The sequence below is a fragment of the Salvelinus namaycush genome, chromosome 10, assembly GCF_016432855.1.
Source record: "Salvelinus namaycush isolate Seneca chromosome 10, SaNama_1.0, whole genome shotgun sequence".
Lineage (NCBI taxonomy): Eukaryota > Metazoa > Chordata > Actinopteri > Salmoniformes > Salmonidae > Salvelinus > Salvelinus namaycush.
The window spans coordinates 45,814,272-45,831,035 of NC_052316.1; the positions used below are offsets into that span (position 1 = coordinate 45,814,272).

At 47.9% G+C, this 16,764-nt stretch overlaps 1 protein-coding gene across 1 annotated transcript in view; it reads right to left on the reverse strand.

Annotated features, from left to right (window-relative positions):
• LOC120054367 (tumor protein 63-like) overlaps positions 1-14,641 on the reverse strand; it is a 70,189-nt gene extending 55,548 nt beyond the window's left edge. The window contains exons 1-2 of the mRNA XM_039001778.1: positions 14,591-14,641; positions 9,513-9,770 (exon numbers count right to left, since the gene is read on the reverse strand). Of these exons, the coding sequence (XP_038857706.1) occupies positions 9,513-9,770; positions 14,591-14,641 (309 nt within the window). The remainder of the gene's footprint in view (positions 1-9,512; positions 9,771-14,590) is intronic.
• Between the last annotated feature and the right edge of the window lie 2,123 nt (positions 14,642-16,764).

The window sequence follows — 16,764 nt, forward strand, 5'->3', positions numbered from 1 at the left end:
ATAGGCAAATAGCTATATTGACTTTTCCTGAAAAGAGTATTTGTCTTGTCTCATTGAACTAGGGCTGTGACGGTCATGGAATTTTGGTTAACGCTAGTGCCCGTTTTTTTAAAAGAATGCAAATTTCTCCTCTCCTCCGCTCCTGACTGCATGTGCTGCCATAGAAATCTGATGAATAGAACGGGCGTCCCCATTCAAGTCAATTATGACATAATGGGTGAACAGGCGACCATTGCGAAGAGCAAAGCAGGAAGTCTACCCGTCAATATGTGCTGTGATTTGTTGATTCAACTCAACTGACATTACTTAATTGGCCAAGTTAGCAAGGTAAGGCAAATGAAGCTAGCTCCTCCAAGATGGCGTATCAGTCAGACGTCTTTGTCTTTGTCCCGTCGTGTCCCTTGTATATATCTTTTTCTATCTTCGCATATCTTTTAAAAATATTTTCCTAAACCTCAACTTCTAAATACTCTTCTGCAACCCGCCTCACCCAATGTGGCGTGGATCTGCTTTTCTTCTAAAGTATTTCTATGTACTTTGGATCTGGAATCCCTCAACTGAAGCTAGCCAGCTAACTAGCTACCAGCTATCAGTTAGCAAACCATTGCTAGCGGTCATCAGCTAACCTTTAGCTCGGAAAGCTCTCGCCAGTTCGTACAACGTGACTCAAACCAGAGCATAACGGACCTATTTTTTCTTCTCTCCATATCCCTGGATTCCTACCACAAACTCGGAACATTTTCATCTGGATCTTCGCAACTACCTAACCGCAATCCTGGGCTAGCGTTTCCATCCCGGAGCAAGTACCACTTAGCCTGAAGCTAGCCCGGCTAGGGCTCCTGGGCTACCACCGAAGCCCACTCCTGGGCTACAATATCCAGACCCCTTCTACTGCCGGTACGGAGCACGGAAACCTGCCAATCCTCTACGACTGGAATAACGACATAATCTGCCCGAGGATTCCAACAGGCCCCTCAGGCGCGACGTCCACTGAAGGCCCATTCTGATAACCGTGGCCTGCTAGCTACCTAGAGCTACTTAGACCAGTCGTGGATTAGTAGGGTTCCATCGACGTCACCGCACGAAGAGGCAAAAACAGACTTACCTCCATCGCGACGTCCCCCAAAGGTCCTTCTGCTAACTTGCTAGACTCGGTCTGCTACCTTGCTAACCCCGGTCTGCTAACTGCTAGCTTGTTAGCCCTGGTCTGCTAACTGCTAGCTTGTTAGCCCTGGTCTGCTAACTGCTAGCTTGTTAGCCCTGGTCTGCTAACTGCTAGCTTGTTAGCCCCGGTCTGCTAACTGCTAGCTTGTTAGCCCCAGTCTGCTAACTGCTAGCTTGTTAGCCCCGGTCTGCTAACTGCTAGCTTGTTAGCCTAGGCCTACTAACTGCTAGCTTGTTAGCCCCGGTCTGCTAACTGCTAGCTTACTATCCCCGGTCTGCTAACTGCTAGCTTGTTAGCCCCGGTCTGCTAACTGCTAGCTTGTTAGCCTCGGCCTACTAACTGCTAGCTTGTTAGCCCCGGTCTGCTAACTGCTAGCTTGCTATCCCCGGTCTGCTAACTGCTAGCTTATTAGCCCCGGCCTGCTAACTGTCTGAATCGCTGTGTCCCCAGCCAGCCCAACCGCTCACTGGACCTATATGATCACTTGGCTACGCATGCGCGATTTCTTTACCCTTTATTTAACTAGGCAAGTCAGTTAAGAACATATTCTTATTTACAATGATGGCCTACCAGGGAACAGTGTGTTAACTGCCTTGTTCAGGGGAAGAACTACAGATTTTTACCTTGTCAGATCTGGGATTCAATCCAACGCTCTAACCACTTGGCTACCTGCCGCCCCGGCAGATAATAGAACAAAAATGAACAACATTTTTAAGAAACTTTTTTAAGAGATTAGATTTTTTGTTGTTGTTTATAAATAATTTGCTACAAAGACATACTTAGCTAGCTACCCACCTCGTTCCTTTCTGTTTTCATGTTTACAAAGTACACCATCATGCTTTCAGGATGCGTGTCTTTTCAGATTCCACCATGATTCTTTAATTGTGGACACTACATCACCACACTCCCTCTCTTGCTCTTGGGCCTCCTCAGCTTTGTAAGTTACCTTGATTTTGCACCTGTGTGTTTTAAAGTAAGGGGCTATAGCAGCACACGGGCATGCTGGCCGGGCATGCCCTGAGCTTGTAAAGTGAGCACTACTGGATCAGTATTGTAGCGGGTGAGCAGGCCCGACGCTCCAGCCTTTGGGAAACACATTGGGTGTGGTCCTCTCCTCGCTCCAGCTCTGCTAACATAATCTGGTACAGATCCTTGCGACTTGGGGCCATGCATTGTCATGCTAAAACATGAGGTGATGGCAGGAGATGAATGGACCTAAGGATCTCATCACGTAATCTTTGTGGATTCAAATTGCCGTTGATAAAATGCAGTTGTCTTCGTTCTCCGTAGCTCATGCCTGCCCATACCCCCACCTCCACCATGGGGCGCTCTGTTCACAACAATGTTGACATCAGCAAACCGCTCACCCAAACAACGCCACACACACTGTCTGCCATCTGCCCGGTACAGTTGAAACCGGGATTCATCCATGAAGAGCACATTTCTCCAGCGTGCCATTGGCCATCGAAGGTGAGCATTTGTCCACTGAAGTTGGTTATGATGCCGAACTGCAGTCAAGTCAAGACCCTGGTGAGGATGACCAGAACGCAGATGAGCTTTATTGAGACGGGTTTCTGACAGTTTGTGCAGTAATTATTTGGTTGTGCAAACCCACAGTTTCATCAGCTATCCGGGTGGCTGGTCTCAGACGATCCCGCAGGTGAAGAAGCCGGATGTAGAGGTCCTGGGCTGGCGTAGTTATACGTGGTCTGCGGTTGTAAGACCGGTTGGACATACTGTCAAATTCTCTAAAACGACATTGGAGGGGGCTTATGGTAGAAAAATGAACATTCAATTCTCTGGCAACAGCTCTGGTGGACATTCCTACAGTCAGGATGCCAACTGCACGCTCCCTCAAAACTTGAGACATCTGTGGCATTGTGTTGTGTGACAAAACTGCACATTTTAGAGTGGCTACTAGCTAGCCCAGCAACTAGCCTACACTCATTTAGAGTGGCTACTAGCTAGTCCAGCGACTAGCCTACACTCATTTAGAGTGGCTACTAGCTAGCCCAGCGACTAGCCTACACTCATTTAGAGTGGCTACTAGCTAGCCCAGCGACTAACCTACACTCATTTAGAGTGGCTACTAGCTAGCCCAGCGACTAGCCTACACTCATTTAGAGTGGCTACTAGCTAGCCCAGCTACTAGCCTACACTCATTTAGAGTGGCTACTAGCTAGCCCAGCTACTAGCCTACACTCATTTAGAGTGGCTACTAGCTAGCCCAGCTACTAGCCTACACTCATTTAGAGTGGCTACTAGCTAGCCCAGCTACTAACCTACACTCATTTAGAGTGGCTACTAGCTAGCCCAGCTACTAACCTACACTCATTTAGAGTGGCTACTAACTAGCCCAGCTACTAGCCTACACTCATTTAGAGTGGCTACTAACTAGCCCAGCTACTAACCTACACTCATTTAGAGTGGCTACTAGCTAGCCCAGCTACTACCCTACACTCATTTAGAGTGGCTACTAGCTAGCCCAGCTACTACCCTACACTCATTTAGAGTGGCTACTAGCTAGCCCAGCTACTAGCCTACACTCATTTAGAGTGGCTACTAGCTAGCCCAGCTACTAGCCTACACTCATTTAGAGTGGCTACTAGCTAGCCCAGCTACTAGCCTACACTCATTTAGAGTGGCTACTAGCTAGCCCAGCTACTAACCTACACTCATTTAGAGTGGCTACTAACTAGCCCAGCTACTAGCCTACACTCATTTAGAGTGGCTACTAGCTAGCCCAGCTACTAACCTACACTCATTTAGAGTGGCTACTAGCTAGCCCAGCTACTACCCTACACTCATTTAGATTGGCTACTAGCTAGCCCAGCTACTAGCCTATACTCAAAGAAGAAAATGTGCAATCTAGGATGTTAAAAAGGGTTCTTCAGCTGTCCTCATAGGAGAACCCTTTGAAGAACCCTTTTTGGTTCCAGGTAAAACCCTTTTAGAACCCTTTTGGGTTCCATGATCCCACAGAGACAGAACACACAGTGTGCACTAAGTCCCCATTGTAAGAACCCACAGAGACACACAGCCAGCCCATCAAAAGGGAGCATTAGCAGCTCTGTGTGCAGACTAAAGCTGGTGTGGCGACGCCTACAGTGGCCCTGTGCCATAAGGCCATCAGGCCAGTGACTGAGCTAGTCTAGCCATTCTGTGTAGCTTCCAGGAGCTTAAAGGGGAAGCTGTAGAGCCCTCAGACTGAGACCCATACTACTATCACCACATCTCCATCAGACTGGCCCGGTCATTATAGAGACAACGCTCTTTCGGTCAGCTCTGTCGGTCAGATATTTTGGTATGTCTTCAACCAACCATTAGCCCACTAGTGGTAATGAATAAATTACTATTTCTACAGAGGACATAGTGATACCACTACAAAACAACAGCATGGAGGGTTTGTCTACTAATTATTGAGTGCAGTGGAATGCTGACGTAGTGTTTGTACGATAAAAGACGCGTTGTAAACCATTGGTTACCAGTCCTGAAATCCATCCTGTTGTGTATGTAAGGTAGCCTAAGCGTTAAATATTGCTTAAACTTCCTCATGATGAGCTCAGACCATACCATCAGATAAACCAATATTACTCTGAGGATCTTTATTTTTGTCTGGCGCTACGGCAGCGGAAATGCCAAACTCACTTCAGTTTGCAATATCAGCATGTAAAAAACTGGCGCTCTGCCATTTTCCATCCAATGCGGTTCAGCGATTTACCTGTCTAATAGCTCGCTCGCACTGAAGTGGGAGGGGTGGCAATATTTGAGGTGTGTCCTTAAAAAACAAAGTGCAAAAGTGATTTCATGCAGCGCATAGTGGGAGATTTAAGACCAACGAAAAGCAAGTCTTAGCGGTAACGATGGGCTAGGCCTACATTTGATTATTTTGGTTCTGTGGGCTATTTAACGAACGAGGCCATAACGGACTAACATTCACGTTGGAGTAGATGCCCAATGCAGTACATAAAAGACCGTAAATACACAACTTGATGCAGCCACATAATTAGCCATGGAGCACGTTCTGATTGGCCAATGAGGGGGGTCAAGCCATGACACTTTCAACTTGTTTATTCATCAAACCCCAGCCCTTTTCGCTCCACTTCCAGCTACTGCGCCCAGAATTCTGGTTGTGAAAATAGCAAAAGTTTGTCTTAACACACCCCTGGACATAGAGCACTGCCGCCAGCCCTAAGATTTACCAAATTAGATTTATTTTTGGTTATGTTTGTTAAAATAGAGCCCTTAGTGGGTTTATGAAGACACGGTGCCTGATCCAGAGTCTAGAACAAGGTTTGGGGCGTGTCTCCACAATTCCCACCCTCTTACTCTTCCCATCAGACAACCAACTGCACATCAGACAGACACTTTTGTTTTCTGCGCTGTGAAGATGAGAGAGACAGGAAGTGTGGGAATTTAGTAAATGTCACTATCCCACAGTCGTCGTAGCCAATGAGCTGGCTGAGATGGCCCCAGATTACTGCCAGAATCCCGCCTGTTTACTCTGAGACATGACCGTTGGTTGATATTTAGGCAACGATACCTCAGGTTCTATAACACTCCTTCCTCTCCCGTCTGCCAAATCTGGAGATTGATGGCTTACCTGGACCATAATGGTCCAAAATCAATTCCCGTACTACAGTTGAATAGGACCACGTGAGACTGGTTCAGCCACATAGTTTCCCATGAATATTATGATTTCACAAGAGATCCCAACACTTGATGTAAAAGAGCCTATATGTAAAACGATTAAATCCATTCATCCACAGGTGAGATATGGAGCAGCTTAGATGGGTAGCTAACTATTGTGACCGCTAGGTGGGGTGCTCTTTGCTTTTGGTTTTACACAATGGTACAAGGCATGACACGGCATTGGAGTAAGTAAAGATGGAGTCAGTACGGATGGTCATGGAGTCAGTACAGATGGTCATGGAGTCAGTGCAGATGGTCATGGAGTCAGTACAGATGGTCATGGAGTCAGTACAGATGGTCATGGAGTCAGAGCAGATGGCCATGGAGTCAGTACAGATGGTCACGGAGTCAGAACAGATGGTCACGGAGTCAGTACAGATGGTCATGGAGTCAGAGCAGATGGCCATGGAGTCATTACAGATGGTCATGGAGTCAGAACGGATGGTCATGGAGTCAGTACAGATGGTCATGGAGTCAGAGCAGATGGCCATGGAGTCATTACAGATGGTCATGGAGTCAGAGCAGATGGCCATGGAGTCAGTACAGATGGTCATGGAGTCAGTACAGATGGTCATGGAGTCAGAACAGATGGTCACGGAGTCAGTACAGATGGTCATGGAGTCAGAGCAGATGGCCATGGAGTCATTACAGATGGTCAAGGAGTCAGAACGGATGGTCATGGAGTCAGTACAGATGGTCATGGAGTCAGAACGGATGGTCATGGAGTCAGAACAGATGGTCATGGAGTCAGAACGGATGGTCATGGAGTCAGAACAGATGGTCATGGAGTCAGAACGGATGGCCATGGAGTCAGTACAGATGGCCATGGAGTCAGAACGGATGGCCATGGAGTCAGTACAGATGGTCATGGAGTCAGAACGGATGGCCATGGAGTCAGTACAGATGGTCATGGAGTCAGAACGGATGGTCATGGAGTCAGTACAGATGGTCATGGAGTCAGAGCAGATGGCCATGGAGTCATTACAGATGGTCATGGAGTCAGAGCAGATGGCCATGGAGTCAGTACAGATGGTCATGGAGTCAGTACAGATGGTCATGGAGTCAGAACAGATGGTCACGGAGTCAGTACAGATGGTCATGGAGTCAGAGCAGATGGCCATGGAGTCATTACAGATGGTCAAGGAGTCAGAACGGATGGTCATGGAGTCAGTACAGATGGTCATGGAGTCAGAACGGATGGTCATGGAGTCAGAACAGATGGTCATGGAGTCAGAACGGATGGTCATGGAGTCAGAACAGATGGTCATGGAGTCAGAACGGATGGCCATGGAGTCAGTACAGATGGTCATGGAGTCAGAACGGATGGCCATGGAGTCAGTACAGATGGTCATGGAGTCAGAACGGATGGTCACGGAGTCAGAACGGATGGCCATGGAGTCAGTACAGATGGTCATGGAGTCAGTGCAGATGGTCACGGAATCAGCAAACCGTAACTACACAAACAAGCTGTGTGCAGCTGGGGCTCTGAAGCAACAGCTGTCACTACAGAACTGTCACATAATGATAGAAAATAATGACAAAGCACTGCAGAGTAGACCTGTCAGGCAGAGCTGCCAGGCAGAGTAGAGCAGAGCTGAGCTGCCAGGCAGAGTAGAGTAGAGCAGAGCTGCCAGGCAGAGTAGGGCAGAGTAGAGCTGCCAGGCAGCGTAGGGCAGAGTAGAGCTGCCAGGCAGAGTAGAGCAGAGCTGCCAGGCAGAGTGGAGTAGAGTAGAGCTGCCAGGCAGAGTAGAGCAGAGCAGAGCTGCCAGGCAGCGTAGGGCAGAGTAGAGCTGCCAGGCAGAGTAGAGCAGAGCAGAGCTGCCAGGCAGAGTAGAGCAGAGCAGAGCTGCCAGGCAGAGTGGAGTAGAGTAGAGCTGCCAGGCAGAGTAGAGTAGAGCAGAGCTGCCAGGCAGAGTAGAGCAGAGCTGCCAAGCAGAGTCAGGCAGAGTAGAGCAGAGCTGCCAGGCAGAGTAGAGTAGAGCAGAGCTGCCAGGCAGAGTAGAGCTGCCAGGCAGAGTAGAGTAGAGCAGAGCTGCCAGGCAGAGTAGAGCAGAGCAGAGCTGCCAGGCAGAGTAGAGCAGAGCTGCCAGGCAGAGTAGAGCAGAGCTGCCAGGCAGAGTAGAGCAGAGCAGAGCTGCCAGGCAGAGGAGAGTAGAGCAGAGCTGCCAGGCAGAGTAGAGCAGAGCTTCCAGGCAGAGTAGAGTAGAGTAGAGCTGCCAGGCAGAGTAGAGCAGAGCTGCCAGGCAGAGTAGAGCAGAGCTGCCAGGCAGAGTAGAGTAGAGCAGAGCTGCCAGGCAGAGCAAAGCTGCCAGGTAGAGTAGAGCTGCCAGGCAGGGCAGAGCTGCCAGGCAGAGCAGAGCTAGAAGAGCTGGTTCTGTCAGTCTGCTGCTGAGACATCAGTACACGGTGAGTGGTGACATCAAGCTGCACCGACAGACAGACAGACAGACAGACAGACAGACAGACAGACAGACAGACAGACAGACAGACAGACAGACAGACAGACAGACAGACAGACAGACAGACAGACAGACAGACAGACAGACAGACAGACAGACAGACAGACAGACAGACAGACAGACAGACAGACAGACAACACACCTGGGAAGAAGTTACCCTTTTTTCCCTGTGAAAAATACCACTCTGAAATCCTCTCCGAATCAGCTGTGAGTCAGAAGAGATCAAAAGGAGGGGGGAAGAGTCCTATAGACTGACATGAGAATGTACCACTGTCATTCTGGAGTATCCAGACATGATAATGTACCACTGTCATTCTGGAGTATCCAGACATGATAATGTACCACTGTCATTCTGGAGGATTCAGACATGATAATGTACCACTGTCATTCTGGAGGATCCAGAAATGATAATGTACCACTGTCATTCTGGAGGATCCAGACATGATAATGTACCACTGTCATTCTGGAGGATCCAGACGTGAGCATGTGCCTTGAGTTAGGGTTGTTAATTTATTAAAAGATACACAATGATCTCTATCCTGTTACAACTGAACTGTCATGGCTCTGAGAAAAACACTAGGAGTCCAGGCTGTGGGAAGTTGTTATTCTAGAGGAGTAAACACCTGGAATAGACCTAAAAGTTGAGTTTGTACCAACTGTCATGGCTGAGGTTCTCATCGTGTGTCATGAGATGAGGTAGACCAACTTTCCCCCCCACCAGACAGAGTTGTGCAACGGAGAGCGTTTGATGTATTGTGCATTACAAAACAGCCTGGAGCACTGATTGGCTTGATACAACTATTACACTTTTTTTTACAGATTCAACCTTTAATCCAGGTGAATATGATGTTTTCACATGACCCCCAGACCTCACTGGAGGATCCAGCTGACTCATAAATTAACCTTGGAGGGTTCCCATGATAGAACACATCAATCAACCACATCTCAGACATCTGACTTCTGCTTATCCAATTTCAAATAATAATTCATTTAAATCATGTTTAGTCAGCTGACAATTGTTTTTATATATGCATTATTCACTTGGATGATAAACAAATGCTCCCCCCCCCTCCCCCCCCCTCCCCCAAAACAAAATATGCCATTGATAGGATAACATTGTGACTGGTTCTACTGTATGTTTTGGGAATTTGTAAAGTGAGATCCATGTGAAATGCACTTTAAAATATAACTCTTACCGTCCAGGTGGCAGACTTGGCTGTGGAGGACTGTTGGAAGGAGACGTCGAAGGTGTGTGTCCCAGCGTAGTCTGTGTTGGAGGGGATAGTTGGGGAGGGGGACATGGCGTCGAAGGTGGAGCTGGGCTGGGCGTAGGGTGAAGGAGCTGACACGCTGTTCTGGACATGGTCGTTGTTGTAGGGACTGGTGGAGGTAGAGCCGCCATTTTGGATGTTCTGATCCATGCTGTTCAGCAACCCCAGGTTGGTATACTGGGACTGGAGGGGAGAGGGAGGGAGAGGGGGAGGGAGAGAGAGAGAAAGAAAGAGAGAGAGAGAGAGAAAGACAGAGAGAGAGAGGAATTAGCGATACAAAACGGTGACATACGGACGACCCATTTTAAAACGCTCTACAACACCGTTCAAATTGACACAAACGTAGAACAACGCCAAATACATGAGCAGTTGAATGAATTAGAAAAAGCTATAAAGGACAATCAAAATCCACTGGACTCCCCAATTACTGACCAGGAGCTCTATAAGAAACTTCAGGCTCTCAAATTTAAAAAGGCATGCGGACCTGATGGCATCCTAAATGAGATGCTCAAACTCACTAGTGCACAATTTCAATTGGCTATATTAAAACTGTTTAATTTGATCCTGAGTGTCAGTTATTTCCCTGACATCTGGAATCAAGGACTCATAACCCCAATCTTTAAAAACGGAGACAAATTTGACCCTAACAATTACAGAGGCATTTGTGTGAACAGTAACCTGGGGAAGGTTTTCTGTAGTATTATACATGTAAGAGTTCTAAACTTCCTTAATAAGCACAATGTCTTGAGTAAAAGCCAAATTGGATTTATACCGAAACATCGCACGACTGGTCATATTTACACCCTACACACCCTGATAGATAAACATGTCCACCAAAATAATACCAAAATATACGCTTGCTTTATCGACTTCCAAAAAGCATTTGATTCTATTTGGCATACAGGACTGTTCTACAAAGTCATTGAAAGTGGTGTAGAGGGTAAAACATATGACACAATTAAATCAATGTATACTGGCAATACGTGCAAGAATTAAAATTGGCAAGAAAAGAACAGAATTCTTTAACCAGGGGCGGGGCCTTCGCTAGGGTTGTAATCTGAGCCCTGCACTCTTCAATATTTACATTAATTAATTGGCCACTATTCTAGAAAAATCCTCAGCCCCTGGTGTTAGTCTCCACAATTCAGAAGTTAAATGTCTACTCTTCGCAGATGACCTATGCCTGCTGTCACCCACAGCACATGGCCTACAGCAGAGCCTGGACCTGCTAGAGCAGTACTGCCAGACCTGGGCCCTGGCAGTAAACCCCAAAAATACTAAAATAATGATTTTCCAGAGAAGATCCAGATCTCAGGGAATTAGACCAAAGTTCTCAATTGGTACAAAATATATAGAGTACTGCACACACTACAATTACTTAGGTTTAAAAAAAGCTCAACAGGACACCTTAATGAGGCAGTGAATGAACTGAGAGAGAAAGCACGCAGGGTTTTCTACGCCATTAAAAAGCAAATTCAAATTGAAATACCTATTAAAATTTGGCTAAAACTAATTGAATATGTCATTGAACCAATTGCACTTTATGGCAGCGAGGTGTGGGGTCCACTTGCAAAACAAGATTTCATCAAATGGGACAAACACCCCATTGAAACCCTGCATGCAGGGTTCTGTAAGATTCTCCTACATGTCCAGAGGAAAACTACAAATAATGCATGCAGGGCAGAATTAGGCCAATATCCACTAATAATAAAAACTAAAAAAAGAGCAATTAAGTTTTGGAAACATCTAAAATACAGTGACCCCCTCTCATATCATTACCAAGCCCTGCAATGCCAAGAGCTGAGCAAAGAAAAGAGTCCCCTCATCCAGCTGGTCCTGGGGCTGAGTTCACAAACCTGTTCTACTAACACACTGAAAACTCAGGACCAGAACATCCAATCAATCAGAATAAACCAAATTACAACACAGTCAAAACAAAACTACATTGCTTATTGGGAAACACAAGCACAAACACAAAGCAAAATGCAGTGCTATCTGGCCCTAAATCAACAGTACACTGTGGCTAAATATTTGACCATGGTTACTGATCAAAACCTTAGAAAAACCTTGACAAAGTACAGGCTCAGTGAGCACAGCCTTGCCAGAAGGGTAGACACAGGAAAACCTGGCTCCCTGTAGAGGAAAGGCTGTGCAACCACTGTACCACAGCAGAACCTGAGACGGAGCTGCATTTCCTGACAAAATGTAAAAAAATATAAAACAATTAGAGAGTGTAATTTCCCCAAATTTGAAACCCTTATTCAAGGATAGGCTACCCGTCCTGTTGGGGGAGGACGCAGAGAGCTGTGGGTTGGCAGCGCACTACATTGCTGCCTGCCATAAGTTGAGGGACAGCGAATTGAATTGAGAAAGAGAGAGAGAGAGATACAGAGAGAGAGAGATACAGAGAGATACAGAGAGATACAGAGAGAGAGATACAGAGAGAGATACAGAGAGAGAGAGAGAGAGATACAGAGAGAGAGATACAGAGAGAGAGAGAGAGAGAGAGAGAGAGAGAGAGAGAGAGAGAGAGAGAGAGAGAGAGAGAGAGAGAGAGAGAGAGAGAGAGAGAGAGAGAGAGAGAGAGAGAGAGAGAGAGAGAGAGAGAGAGAGAGAGAGAGAGAGAGAGAGAGAGAGAATTACTTTAATGACCAACTGTAGGTTCACTTCATCCCTACCCCACCAAAAGACACACAGAGGTTGAACCGATTGGAGGAGAGGGCAGCCATTTCATGGTGCTCGTGGAGCAGTTTTTAGGGGTTAAGGGCCCCAGTGCCTTACTCAAGGGCCAGGTTGTTGCACTGTAACTAGGGAGAGGTGAGAAGATTGAGAAGGGAAGAAGAACACAGGAATGTCTCCCAGAAATGACTCGAATGTTACTGCGTTTCAATCTGGAGCTCACAGATCAGTCTGGAACTCACAGATCAGTCTGGAACTCACAGATCAGTCTGGAACTCACAGATCAGTCTGGAGCTCACAGATCAGTCTGGAACTCACAGATCAGTCTGGAGTTCACAGATCAGTCTGGAACTCACAGATCAGTCTGGAACTCACAGATCAGTCTGGAACGCAAAGATCAGTCTGGAGCTCACAGATCAGTCTGGAGCTCACAGATCAGTCTGGAACTCACAGATCAGTCTGGAACTCACAGATCAGTCTGGAGCTCACAGATCAGTCTGGAACTCACAGATCAGTCTGGAACTCACAGATCAGTCTGGAGCTCACAGATCAGTCTGGAACTCACTTTTCATAGACTGCAGAAAATGTTGATATTATAAAATAAATAGATTGTTTAAAAGGACCAATGCAGCCATTTTTTTAAATCTCAATATCAAATCATTTCTGGGTTAAAGTTATGTACCCAACTATGATTGTTTCCAATTAAAACGGGCAAAAATAAATGATCTTAATCTTAATATTTTTTAGCAAAGAGCAATTTCTCAAGCAAGAAAATGACCTGTTATTGGAATAGAGGTTTGGAACTCTCTTTCTTATTGGTCTATTCATTAATTTACCGCCTGGTGATGTCACAAAGGGAAGGCCAAAACTCTTTTCAAACAGCTCTTACACTTAAAGGGACATGATCCTTATTTTCACAATTTCACAGCATTATTCCAACCTCATACAGGAAAATCATTTTGGACTGCACTGGGCCTTTAAAAGACAAATGACCTTTGTGTCATTGTCGGCTGGTTAAAAAGCCACTGAATACGTTGTTTTTTCTGTTGCTCATTAGAAAAAAACAGATTTCAGTCTTGGAGGTGTGTTTTCTGACCGATTCCGCATTCAAATACACCCGTGTATACAGAATTTTCTTCTTGTTTCTTATCAGCAATATGAGCTGTTTTAATGGACTCATGTGGCGGGGCCGGGTTGACTCAATATAGTGTACTGTCCTCCAACGACCCAAATGAGAAGTGTACTGTCCTCCAACGACCCAAATGAGAAGTGTACTGTCCTCCGACGACCCAAATGAGAAGTGTACTGTCCTCCAAACGACCCAAATGAGAAGTGTACTGTCCTCCAACGACCCAAATGAGAAGTGTACTGTCCTCCAACGAGCCAAATGAAAAGTGTACTGTCCTCCAACGAGCCAAATGAGAAGTGTACTGTCCTCCGACGAGCCAAATGAGAAGTGTACTGTCCTCCGACGAGCCAAATGAGAAGTGTACTGTCCTCCGACGAGCCAAATGAGAAGTGTACTGTCCTCCGACGAGCCAAATGAGAAGTGTACTGTCCTCCGACGAGCCAAATGAGAAGTGTACTGTCCTCCGACGAGCCAAATGAGAAGTGTACTGTCCTCCGACGAGCCAAATGAGAAGTGTACTGTCCTCCGACGAGCCAAATGAGAAGTGTACTGTCCTCCGACGAGCCAAATGAGAAGTGTACTGTCCTCCGACGAGCCAAATGAGAAGTGTACTGTCCTCCGACGAGCCAAATGAGAAGTGTACTGTCCTCCGACGACCCAAATGAGAAGTGTACTGTCCTCCAACGAGCCAAATGAAAAGTGTACTGTCCTCCAACGAGCCAAATGAGAAGTGTACTGTCCTCCGACGAGCCAAATGAAAAGTGTACTGTCCTCCGACGACCCAAATGAGAAGTGTACTGTCCTCCAACGAGCCAAATGAAAAGTGTACTGTCCTCCGACGACCCAAATGAGAAGTGTACTGTCCTCCGACGACCCAAATGAGAAGTGTACTGTCCTCCGACGAGCCAAATGAGAAGTGTACTGTCCTCCGACGAGCCAAATGAGAAGTGTACTGTCCTCCGACGACCCAAATGAGAAGTGTACTGTCCTCCGACGACCCAAATGAGAAGTGTACTGTCCTCCGACGACCCAAATGAGAAGTGTACTGTCCTCCAACGACCCAAATGAGAAGTGTACTGTCCTCCAACAACCCAAATCAAAATGTGTGTGAATATACACTGAGTTATACCAAACATTAAGAACACCTTCCTAATATTGAGCGCCGTATTCTCATAACTCGCGACCCACTTCTCACATGCCCAGGTCCCACTTTGGGTCCCGACCCATAGTTTGGGTCCCGACCCATAGTTTGAGAAACCCTGCACTAGAAAACCCTCTAGAAGCCAGCAGCTCTTGGAGGACACTGGAAGTTATTCAATGTTTTCAGTTTATTGTTAAAAGTAAAACCAACGTGTTTGGGCCCCGTAGCTTTCATCAGGGTTTTTCCCGTTCCCTCTGTTCTAGAAATACCGAAACAGTAAATAATAATGAAAACCCTTAAACTTTAGATTAGAAACACTGCAATAAGCCGCGCCTTAGTGTCTCCATCAACATGTCCAGTAAACAGAAAGTAACAGAGTTCCTGATAAATGAAGCAACAGTCCTTATGCTCTGTTTCCATTCTGGTAGATCACACCGTCCATGTCAACCGCCTCCCCAGATCACACCGTCCATGTCAACCGCCTCCCCAGATTACACCGTCCATGTCAACAGCCTCCCCAGATCACACCGTCCATGGCAACCGCTTCCCCAGATCACACCGTCCACGTCAACAACCTCCCCAGATCACACCGTCCATGTCAACAGCCTCCCCAGATCACAGCCTCCCCAGATCACACCGTCCATGTCAACCGCCTCCCCAGATCACACCGTCCATGTCAACCGCCTCCCCAGATCACACCGTCCATGTCAACCGCCTCCCCAGATCACACCGTCCATGTCAACCGCCTCCCCAGATCACACCGTCCATGTCAACAGCCTCCCCAGATCACAGCGTCCATGTCAACAGCCTCCCCAGATCACACCGTCCATGTCAACAGCCTCCCCAGATCACACCGTCCATGTCAACAGCCTCCCCAGATCACAGCCTCCCATGTCAACAGCCTCCCCAGATCACAGCGTCCATGTCAACAGCCTCCCCAGATCACACCGTCCATGTCAACAGCCTCCCCAGATCACACCGTCCATGTCAACAGCCTCCCCAGATCACACCGTCCATGTCAACAGCCTCCCCAGATCACAGCGTCCATGTCAACAGCCTCCCCAGATCACACCGTCCATGTCAACAGCCTCCCCAGATCACAGCCTCCCATGTCAACAGCCTCCCCAGATCACACCGTCCATGTCAACCGCCTCCCCAGATCACAGCGTCCATGTCAACAGCCTCCCCAGATCACAGCGTCCATGTCAACAGCCTCCCCAGATCACAGCGTCCATGTCAACCGCCTCCCCAGATCACACCGTCCATGTCAACCGCCTCCCCAGATCACACCGTCCATGTCAACCGCCTCCCCAGATCACACCGTCCATGTCAACCGCCTCCCCAGATCACACCGTCCATGTCAACAGCCTCCCCAGATCACACCGTCCATGTCAACAGCCTCCCCAGATCACACTGTCCATGTCAACAGCCTCCCCAGATCACACCGTCCATGTCAACCGCCTCCCCAGATCACACCGTCCATGTCAACAGCCTCCCCAGATCACACTGTCCATGTCAACCGCCTCCCCAGATCACAGCGTCCATGTCAACAGCCTCCCCAGATCACACCGTCCATGTCAACAGCCTCCCCAGATCACACCGTCCATGTCAACCGCCTCCCCAGATCACACCGTCCATGTCAACAGCCTCCCCAGATCACACCGTCCATGTCAACAGCCTCCCCAGATCACACCGTCCATGTCAACCGCCTCCCCAGATCACAGCCTCCCCAGATCACACCGTCCATGTCAACAGCCTCCCCAGATCACACCGTCCATGTCAACAGACTCCCCAGATCACACCGTCCATGTCAACAGCCTCCCCAGATCACACCGTCCATGGCAACCGCTTCCCCAGATCACACCGTCCACGTCAACAACCTCCCCAGATCACACCGTCCATGTCAACAGCCTCCCCAGATCACAGCCTCCCCAGATCACACCGTCCATGTCAACAGCCTCCCCAGATCACAGCCTCCCCAGATCACACCGTCCATGTCAACCGCCTCCCCAGATCACACCGTCCATGTCAACCGCCTCCCCAGATCACACCGTCCATGTCAACCGCCTCCCCAGATCACACCGTCCATGTCAACAGCCTCCCCAGATCACAGCGTCCATGTCAACCGCCTCCCCAGATCACACCGTCCACGTCAACAGCCTCCCCAGATCACAGCGTCCATGTCAACAGCCTTCCCACGTCACACCGTCCATGTCAACAGCCTCCCC